This window comes from Aplysia californica, unplaced genomic scaffold (assembly GCF_000002075.1).
Source record: "Aplysia californica isolate F4 #8 unplaced genomic scaffold, AplCal3.0 scaffold00095, whole genome shotgun sequence".
NCBI classification, from domain to species: Eukaryota; Metazoa; Mollusca; class Gastropoda; order Aplysiida; family Aplysiidae; genus Aplysia; species Aplysia californica.
Window position 1 is genome coordinate 1,457,177 of NW_004797365.1, and position 11,455 is coordinate 1,468,631.

The 11,455-nt window shown below is 40.8% G+C and overlaps 1 protein-coding gene across 1 annotated transcript in view; it reads right to left on the reverse strand.

Moving 5' to 3' along the window:
- LOC101857476 (filamin-A) overlaps positions 1 to 11,455 on the reverse strand; it is a gene marked incomplete in the record, with an annotated part of 86,559 nt that overhangs the window by 56,847 nt on the left and 18,257 nt on the right. The window contains 1 exon segment of the mRNA XM_013080678.2: positions 8,354 to 8,505. Within this exon segment, the coding sequence (XP_012936132.1) occupies positions 8,354 to 8,483 (130 nt within the window).

The following is an 11,455-nucleotide window of genomic DNA, read 5'->3' on the forward strand; positions in this document are numbered from 1 at the left end:
CCTACAGAGCATGTAGAGCGGATGGGGAATCGCATAAGTGTACACTTGCTATTTTGATATCGATATTTGTAAAGAACTTTATGTTCAGGCAATGTATATTCCAGGCCCTTCCTTTAATATATTGTCGTTGCCAGAGACCACTGCACCGTGCTCGAAATGATATTTATTTTAGTAGAGCTGAATAAGCTTCTGTAAATGGAGACGCTCATGAATGCAGAATCGAAACAATGCATTTCAGGAGGATAGAGGGAAAGACATTAGTTTGCTTTATATACTTTATTAATTTATGTATGATGAAAGTAGATTCATGGGTGTGTACGCAAGTTATATAAAGCAAACTAATTTCTCCAAATGGCTCCGTGTTTTCCCCCGTCTGATCGTCCTAAATCAAACGTGTCTACTTGTGAATCAGATCATTGAATTTATGTTTGAGAATTTCTTTCTAAAAAATACCATTATTCATATCACCCATTTTAACCAAACTAAATGTTCTTCCGGTTAATTGAGTATGGGTAGATTTTAAAAACCCGGATAATTAGAAAACGGGTGGTTGTCCAGCTCGCAAGACGTGTAAAGCGGCACTTTGATCCTCTGCGCACGGCACGGCAATGCTTACCTGTGCACGTGCACTGTTGCTGAGGCTGAGAAAACAAACACGGGGTGCGGGGAAGGAAAACAGGGGATGATAAGTTGAGACGGCGATGCTCGTTAGGGAAGGGATGCCCATGCCGTGCGGGAGAATGATCTATAATATATGTGTGTGCTTATATATAATAAAGGTATATCAGTGAGAGTCTGTGTGTGTTTGTGTCTGTGTATGTGTATGTGTATGAGCAGTACGTGCGTTTATGTGTACATGTCTGTGTGAGTATGTGCGTGTTTGTGTATGTGTTGTACATGCGTGTATGTGTATGTGTGTGAGTGTGTGTCCATGTGTGTACGCGTGTGTGTGTGTGTGTGTGTGAATGTGTGTACGTGTATGTATGTGCGCGCGCACGTGTGTGTGTGTGTGTGTGTGTGTGTGTGTGTGTGTGTGTGTGTGTGTGTGTGTGTGTGTAGTGAATGTATGTGCAAATGTAATATACTCATATAAGCATTACATAAGCATAAATATGGAACATACAATAAAAAATGTAATTGTCTAACACAGGAAGGTTTTACGACAAAAAGAGACTAACCTCTTTCTCGAAGTTTAGCTGAATCAAGTTCTAATCATTCTGGCAAAGTGAAGCAAATTCCAAAATTACTTCCTTCTATTTTCGCAAAACGCGATATGTCTTCTTTGAAGAACTTCAGTGAGAATGTTTACTTTTCTAACAAAACAAAATGCGACACAAGCGGTTGTTCTTTCTTGAATTCCAAGTCATGACATGATATCCTTTGAGCACTAATCAAGTTCTTTCTTCGGGTCATGTTGTTTGTCAATTATTCTTCCCCTTCTTAAGTAAATCACATAAAAATGAGTCAACGCTTTTCTTGTTTAAAAATTATAATTTCAGTTGCCATTAGAGGAAAGATGAGTTGTACTATGGTTTGCAGCTGGAAAAATTAAAAAGTAGCTATCCAAACAAGATTACAGAGAATTTGTTTAATGACTTGCAGATACAACCGGTTTTACCAAATCACGAAAAGAAAAACCTGTCTCTGGGTATACTATTGGTCTAGCTTTATATTTTTAGGATTAAGAGATTGGGATGCTTCTACCTCTCTGTACAAAGAGCTGAGTAAGCAAGAACCAGATCTAATTGTGATGTATTACGATACAGCATCAACTAGATGGTCTTTCTGGGTTGTTGCTTTGTTATTCGTGACCAAGTCAGCCCCATCATCTTTGACATTCTATCTTCAATGTGCGCTAATCAGCTCTTAAAGCGAGTTTCTTTTTGTTTTTAGTTTTCATTTAGTAAGGTTTTTACGGCTCTCGTAACTGCATAAGGTCATATGAGCACCAGCGAGTTTCTTGAAATTGTATCGGAGTTAAGAGAAATGTGAAAGACAAAGAATAATAGTGTGATGTCTGTATAATGGGCTGTAGGTTTAAGCGCTCATGAAAACGTTGTGAGTTTATGTGAGACCTCGCAGCTTAATGTCCTTCCCGCTGGCACCAAATCAAGTGGATGCAGAGCTTTGAAGATTCCCCACAAAATCCAAGTTAATGAGGGGGTCGTTTGGGAATTCGATCAAGGGACAGCAGAACAGTAGTAGGCCAACGTGATACTAACTGAGCTATCAGTGCATCCATGCCGGGTTTTGTTTCCTTGAAATTACTCTTAGACGTGGACTGGTTTTGGACACAAAGGGTTAACCTAACTCGGTTCTCAAAGCACAAAAGCCACAAATATTCACCTGTATTAAAAAATAGACTATGGTACAGGATTCCCGGCAGCTCGTACAGATGCACCTCTCGTTAATATACATAACAAACTTTAGCCTTACTTTTCCTTCCTCTTCCAAGGCTAAAATGTTGGCAAATGGGGGGAGGAATAGAAATGTCACGGCAGAAAAAGACCGTCAGAAAAAGGGGGAGTAAAAACCACAGCTGTTTGAGATTATCACGCGTTCCAGATAGAGACCTTTGCATTTGTTGATCGCGGGCACTTCATATTGATAAATATCTGTAAACTGATTCACGCGCCTCGCCGTTTAAGGATATAATATAAATTATTGCTCTAGGCTCTTAGCGGTAGAGCAATATCAGTTCCTTTATATTCTGTATTTAGTGGCAATTACGACACAGTTTGTGAAACACTCTGCAGTCTGTTTTTATAGGTTACAAACGTGGTCCTCCAGAAGCAATTTTGAGATGTCAACAGTCATACTGGAAGGTCAATGGGTCAGTCTCTGCTTGGAATGTTTGGGGAGTTTTCAACCAAAACTAGCTAGGTACTTCCGAAATCCAGGGACTTCGATCCAATAACGCTCTTTTAACGTCCAGTTCGTTGTAAAAATCGATCGTCTGAAGTCAGTTGAAAGTAAATAAAATTAATAATTTGTTGGACGAACTCACTTAACGCTTCTTAGCTATGTGTGGCCGCTCTTATGTGAGGTCGATCTGATGCAGATTTGTGGCCCAAAGTGTAGAGTAGATCTATGTCAAAATAAGATGCCGTGGTTCTCCCATTCCCGCACGTGGGGCAGCTGGCTACAGCCCAGGCTGGCTGCTGTGATGACGCCTGCAGCATCTGTTGTCTAAACAGAGCATGCGCGTGCAGGCCAGCAGACGGAAGTCTTTCTCTGTCTCTCTCTCTGTCTCTCTCTCTGTCTCTCTCTGTCTCTCTGTCTCTCTGTCTCTCTCTCTCTCTCTCTCTCTCTCTCTCTCTCTCTCTCTCTCTCTCTCTCACCACCTCCTTTTTACCTGAACATGTTATAAACAGTTGAAACATCAGCTCAAGCAAACCCCTGGCCTTGCGGGCACACAAAACCGTCTGTTGTGGCTCAAGTTTCTTCTCCCTGCCTTTGGATTGGCTCCAGAGAGAACAATTTGCTAACCTTCGGTTAACCAAAGTATAGATCAGGATTAGCATACCATCTAAGAAATTACTGTACAAAAATTAAACTCCTTTTGTATGCGATCAAAAAGAAGTTGAACAATGGCAATGGCTCTCCAAAGGCCTTTTCCGAGAGGGCTGACAAAGTTCATATAGGCGCATCTTCATTTCCACCTGAGCTGCAACGTCTTAATTACCTCATTCCACATTATCCAAGATCCTAAAATCTTGCTGTAATGGAGCACTAGCGTATTTTTCTTTGGCTCTACAACGTGCAATCTGTGGAACATTTATATACCTGGAACACGTTTTCATTAAAAGAAAAATACCATAATTCTCGAAAATTAATATTCCGTTTACACATTATGTGCATTTCCTTTTTCTTAACCCAAAATGTGTTCTTGATCAAAACACAATTATACTGCGTATCATTTGATTTAGAAATAAGGTTTTGTATCTTCAAAGCGCACATGCATCAGCAGTTTATATTTTGTGTTCTTACCCTGCAAGACATAGATAAGTCATCAAAGAAAGAAGACCATTTTGCAGGTTGGACAGAGAAAAGCATCAGGAAGAAAAAAAAGGATAAAAGGTGGATACGTTAAAGTAAATACCAAACACGCCTGGCATAGTTTTGTATAAATTAATTATGTTATTCCACCACTAGAGAAGTTCTATTTCATTTAGTATATAATGAGGGGGGGGGGGCATTACCCCCCACGCCTATACCCCTTCATTCCAACCCAATGAATGGTGCTTCCATAGGTTATAAATAATATGCTGAAATTGCGCCCCAAGAATTGTTAGGGGTAAATAGGCGAAAGGGGCCATGGCAGAACTTTCTAGAAAACTTGTGGCGTTCTGTGGGGTACGGCTAAGGGAGACAGAGATGGATGACCTGTCAAGCCTCACCTGGCAGATGGTTTGTCTTATCTCTGCCTGAAAGAATCGCTGATTTCCACCATCTATTGGTAGGGTGTATACGTCTTTTTTGCCCCCATAAAAAGCAAAATGAAAATGTATTACCCGCTTCCCACCAACGTTTAGGGCTGAGAGGCTCTTGTCCTGAAAAAAGTAAACTAAATAAAGAAGTGTCCATTTTTATAGTTACCAATAGGCTCTTCTCTCCAACACGGAAGTGCACGGTAGTGTGTCTGTGGGTTGTGTTGTTTATTTTTCGCCCAGTATGAGTTTGAGAAAAAGCATTGGTTTTGAATACCTGACTAATTGCAGTAAGCCCCCAGTACTTAACCACACAGACAACTGAGCGAAACTCAAGTATAAAAATGATGTGAATACATAACGGCTGATTTTGTACTACATTTATAGCATTTATTTGCATTAGAACACATTATTTCAACCTAACAAATACTGACCAAATCAAGACAGAAAACACAAAAAGCGGTCACGAAACAGATTGGCTTATCTCTGGCCTTTCGCTCTGCAGTGTTGAGTTATTTTGAGGAAAAGAAACTTTGTTGACGCTATGGAGAGATAATTCACTATTTGCGCTATTCGAAAACAGTGTTCTGTTGGGGTGGGTTTTTTTTCACATACATAATATAAGTCAAGGCTTTCTCAAATCTAAGACAGCCTAGATATAAGTCCACCAGTAAGAGCGCTCATTGCACCTACGTACCGTTAATTTCAAGCAGAACCGTCCGCTGTGCTTCGATATTCGAGAATCACGGACCTGTCAGTAGTCCATAGAGTGCCTTGTGATTATTGAATAATAATCAATAATTTTTAGAGGCAAATTTTGTAACCCATGGTTTCTCCACGTTTCACTCCAACCTATTTTCACCAAGTTGTGTTTACCTCAATGATGTCAGACATAATTTTATGTTTTAATTTTACGACGTGCCTTGTTCTAGTGTTAGGCCTCGGATGCCAAATCTGGCCAATTACCAGATATTCCATTAAGAAATAAGGACAACGCAAAGAGCAATGAAATTTAAAATACAAGATCAAATGAAGCACACAAAAAATAAGAAAGACAGCAGGAATGCCAGACATCCCTAGACTGATGCTAAAAAAATCAAAAAGTGACAAAAAGTGACAAGATGACATCAGAGAACGGAAGAAAACCACCTGGATATCATGGGGAACAGCAGATAGAAAAGAGTGAAGGTCATTGTAGGAGGGCTGCATCTTACTTTGGATGGACAACGCCTAGAAGGAGAAGAATGTAACAACGGGTTGAGCAGAATAAGACAACAAAGCCTTTCTCCACAAAAATCACACGTCATTCGATCGACTCTGCCACGCTTCGAATAGATGCGAATCGCGTAAAATCGTAATTCTAGAATATTAGAGTCGAAAGGGTACAGCTCGAAAGCTAAGCAAGAAACAATTACAAGCGGACTGAGATGTTTACTGTCTGACTCGTGCTCTAGACAGGCGCGTGTCTGTCTGACTCCTCCCCCCCGCAACAAATCCTCCCCACCCTCGCTCTTCCCACGTTCGGTTGGTTCCCTCCAACCATCTACTTTAGCCCTTTTCACGTTTACCTTGCCTTAAAGAAGGCTGGGTATCCCTATCGACAGGGCCAAAGCGATAGGTGTTTGGAAACACAATGCGAAGAGGAATTATTCCAATAGTGGGCCAGCCAGACGGAGTAGAGAAGAAGAAAGCCAAGGGATTTTTTGTTGTTGTTTTGTTGTAGGATCATGTCAAAGTGGCAGATATCCCCCGGCTCGCGCGGTTTAGTTCGTTTAGAGCGTGTATATATATATATATATATATATATTATATATATATATATATATCAAACCGTTTGAAGTAAATCATCTACTTCATATGCCATTCCTGTGCGTTTTAACATCTATACAGTATGAGTATTATGTGGGCGCGTGCATATGTGTGCGTGCTTGCATGTGTATTTGTGTATGTCTATGAGTGTGTGTGTTTGTGTGTGGATCCGTGTGTACAAGCACGTGTGACGTGGAGTATGTGTGCATTAGGCCAGCAACAACCCTGCAGCAACTGCACATTATCATTATCCGGTGAACACGAGAACTCACACCTTAACTCCTCCCCCAGAATGTAAAGACTCTTACACATCCAGTTTACCTTTCACATTACACGGAAGCAGCGAGCGAGCACACGATGCGGAAAGCCATTGGCGCGTTTTCTAACAAGGACAAAAATGAAGTAAACGAGGCTAAGCGATGACGTAGGTGCTCTGCAGTACATTATCTTCGCTGATTTTCGTTCCTATTTTTTATGAGTCTACACCGACCTCTGACCGGACCAAAACTTTTGGCAAGGCAACTCTCACACGTTCGGCGGTTCTTGCTTTGTGCACGCGTCTCATAGATAAGTTAAAGCGCTTTGATTGCTTACAGACAGGGAGTGGGGCACACAGACAGATAGACAGAGCGAAAATGAAAGAGAAAGAGAGAGAGGTAGAGAGAGAGGGGGGTAGAAAGAGAGAGAGAGAGAGAGAGAGAGAGAGAGAGAGAGAGAGAGAGAGCAGAGGCAAAAGACAGAGAGAAGAGAGAAAAAGAAAAAGGCGAAGCATGAGCAATCTGACTTCGCCTTTCCCCTGGTAAGTGTAAGGCGGCAACCATATTAATCGCCCGACACGGACGGTCAGACCAGACCGTCTTCGGGCACAAAAGAAAGCACACCGGCTCTTTAGTAATGGAAGGTAACAAAAACGGTTTCGGCTACCATACTGACCCCCGACGTCCTGCGTCGTCCCCGGTCAGACCGTCTCCGATAAAACATGTTCTATAGAAGACGGTCCGTCGGGCGAGATGGTAGGTAATTTTAATGATGTTATCTCTGCAAAGTTGTGTCCCCTTTCCCGCCTCAATGACACGACACAGAATTCTAGCAGTTCTTGTCAGCTCTGCATATATATATATATATATATATATATATATATATATATATATATATATATATATATATATATATATATAGCAGTTCATTGAAACTGCTATGTTTCAGGCGATAGTATTGTTGGAAATTTCACCCATCTTCCAAAAACGGTGGAAACAAATGATGAAATTCACATAGTGTATCACGCTTTCTTTGGAAGGGAAGCACGGAAAATCTTCTTGTCTTGGTTTTCATTTTTTATCTGCGTCTCAAAAGCAACAATAACTATAATTTTTTTTCTTCTACCACATGCCATATTTGCAAGACGGCGGTGTCTGACCGCCAAACTCCGGTGTCTGACCGCCAAACTCCGGTGTTAATATGGTCGGCCGAACCCGACGGAAAACGGCGGGTCTGGTCTGACTGTCGGTGTCGGGCGTTAATATGGTTCTCCCCTAATGCTCACATTTCAGATTTATAACTGTTGCGTATTTCCCCGAGAAAAATATAAACGCTTTAGGCTCCCTTCAACGTAATTCAGATCATCAGGGTCTAAGGTGCCTCAACCTTGCGTACCAGTGCCAATCTTGGCTGTATGGGACTCCATATCGCAAAGGAAAGACGGAGATGAAGTTTAAGTATATGATATTTCAAACGTTTCATGAGACATAATATTGGATCTACTGCTTCCAGCTGAGGTGGAAACTGTTCAGGTCTATTTTCGAGAAGGACAATTTGGCTTTTATTAATTATCAACTCATCGCCGACCACACTAATAAGTATTCATTAATGGGCCCTTCTCCTCGGCCAGTGAGAAACTGCTCATGGACGGATCTGGCCTGCAGGCCTTGATTTGCTCGTCTCCTCTTACCGTTACTACAAAATTTGGACAGTTCTCTGGGTATTCCATGATAGTGACCACAGTTATTATCCAAACAAGGAAAGACAGATCTAAACAAACAAACACACATACACACAAATACAAAGTAAAAAGATATTGAAAAAATGAATGAATGAATAAGACCCGCGAAACTCACCGTCCACGCCTGTGCCATCAAAAGCCATCAGCACCTCATGGCGACCCTCCTGTTTGGGCTCATACTCGACACAGATGGTTCCATCGGCATTGTCCCTCACGTTGGGACCTAATCCATTTCCGGACGGCATTTTGATTGGATTTGTTCACCACCTGCAAAAAGAATTTTAACACCTAATGAAGATATTGCAGACAACATTTGCTCAAATGTTACATCAGACGCTCATAGATCTTCCCCCACCCCCTTTCCCGAAGCAAAAATGCAGTTCATGTTTTGGTTTGATTTACATTTGTTTAAGATGAGCGGCCTTTTCAAAACTATAAGGTTCTTTGAGAGGGTGGAGCCACTGCATATGCCTATCTAGAAAAGGATTGAGCTATGTTGGTGGAGAACCATAATCAGCAACATGTACTAATACAAGAGCAATCTTAAGAGTGTCCCTGGCACTGATTTGACCCATAGTCATTCATATCGCCATCCAAAATTGTACAAGAAGAGTAGCATCGCAGCGAAAATGAAGTCCTTTCATCGAAAAAGAACTGTCTCAGGATCCCCTCTGCACTCGTTTTTACGTCTAGTAATTCTACCATCGTGTTATGATTTCAGCTAGATTTTATTTTGCCCTCCAGCGTTTCTTTCGTAGCCTTTTCAAAAGCTTCCTTGGTCGTAACCACAACCTGCTTTCCGCTATAGACTTGTAATACCCTAGACTATGCACTATAACCTTGTTCCAGTACCCCGTGGAGCGCCCCAGTTGACTTAGTTTGAAGCCAGACTTTAATAAAGGGCAAATGGGGAAAGTTCACGTACCCAACTAGACTTACGTGAGACTGGTATTTAGCCCTTCCTTTGGGCACAGCTAGTGCGCAAGCTCCGCAGCCAAGCTTTTGTGGTGAGCAAAGAGTGTAGCCATGTTGGTGCACGGTTTAGGATAATTTTTATTATGAAACCTTTGGTTTTTTCCAAAAATGCGCACCTGCTCAGGATGTTGCTATTTTTATTAATGCGTTCAAAATCAAATATAGCAGCTTGTGTAGTAAAAAGATATCTTTTGACCCAGAGGAAAAGATGGCGAGGGGGTGCTTCTCTGACGTGTGAAAAGAGTACAAAATGATAAAGGAACTCGAATGATAATATTGTCTCTCTTTAAAATGAGGCTTCCTCAACAAATGTCACTTAGTGCTCAAAGCCTTTTCCAATGATTATATTCAGTTCAGAGCAGTAACATCTGTCGTTAACTATTAAGGAGGTAACTGACCAAAGGCAATGATTTGGCACATTTCGAACAATTATGCTTTTACCAAAAATTACGATTTGAATATTTCATGGTATGCATGTTGCTGCCTGCCTTTTTTAGTTTCAGGTAAGTAAAACTGAATTGAAAATCTGTATGTATGACGAAGTTATGCTTCTTATTTTAAAATGCTCCAAAAACACCACGTCTTCAAGCGTTGTTGAATTATCATAACGTGTCGCCTCAATATTGAATAAACAGCAAATATTCACTCCAATATTTTTGCAAAAGCTGTCACTCTTCGCTACCTTCGCTGCCTTCACTCGCAGGTGGTCGTGTTTAAGTTTTTAGTGCAAAGAGAACCAGGTATCATCAAAGCTGGTGTTAATTATACATAACTACATGCACATGGCTCCAGAATAAGCCAAAGATTTTATTTTTATATTTTCCATAGCTTCTGAAGAATTTCATGGACTTCAGATTCTATATAGTACAGTCCTTATAATAATATAATACACACACAACACTCATCGCGCACGCACACACACACACAACACACACACACACACACACACACACACACACACACACACACACACACACACACATATATATATATATATATATATATATATATATATATATATATATATATATATATATATATATACGTTTATGTCTCCTCTGCGTTCCGTTATATCTCTTGATGGATAGGCAAAGAAACAAAATGAAGAATGAATCTAGTCATAAAGACATAGCCTATTCGTGGTGATTTAAAATCACCCTCACCCTCAAAGCGTTGTTGTCCTTATCATCTATGGGCTATTTGTAACTTTAAATGGTCTCAACTGTTATGAGAAGTCGTGTTAGGGAAAGTTTTGGTGGTGGTGGTTGTGGTAGTGTTGTTATTGTTCTTTTGGGGTTGCTTAATTTTTGTTTTTCGTTTTGTGTTGGTATTTTTCAGCCGTTTTTTAGACTTTAAGACAACCATTCTAACACATTACACTAACGACAACTTTACGAAGTTGTAAATGTGTAAGACTGAAGTTCAATACGTCGATGACAGAAGTACCTGTCATAAGCTGATACTGATTACACTTGCCTACAACAAAGACATAATATAGGAGAAAACGACTCGCTATTGCAATGTCAGAAATTTTCGCTAAGCCTACTCGCTATTCTTTTACAGTGGGCTGCCAGAGGTTTTTTAAATTGTTATCTCAAATGCAAGAGATTCAGTGGCTTGGGCAACACCGTGTATGTTACATAATAACAAAAGGTTGCTTTTTCACAAAATCGTTGCTCTACTAGTAAAAAAATACTTCTATCGTATGGCAGTTTTTAATATGTAAAAACAACGTATGCTCCCTTTACACCTTGCTCTACTATATTTCCCAGAATAATTTATACTGTAAGTAACAGACGAAAAATGGGACGGGCGGGGGGGTCTTGGGCACTTGTCATATTATGGAAGTGGAAACGCAAAGCTATATATAGCACTGATAGTCCTGATGGCGGTTTCGTGTTCTTGGATCCGTTTTACCCACCTCTATGTATTCTTGTGATGGGCCGAGATTCAGATAATCATTGAACGAAAGAGCAGACTGGTGCTCTCCAAGAAGGTAGAGCGGGGAGAGAAAAGGGGTGGGGGTTGAGGGGAGGAGGTGAACTACATCTTTACACACCTTGCAGGAGTTGTTCAAACTGACGTTGTGGTGATTGGTGATACACATCATTGAACCCTTTACCCCTTTCGTGGCATCCCTCACAAATCTGGATTTCGATTTCATACCTTTCGAGTAGGAGTTTCCGGCAAAGCTTGCAACGCTTAAATGAGTTTCGGTGGGGGAAAGGTTAAAGCTTATGTG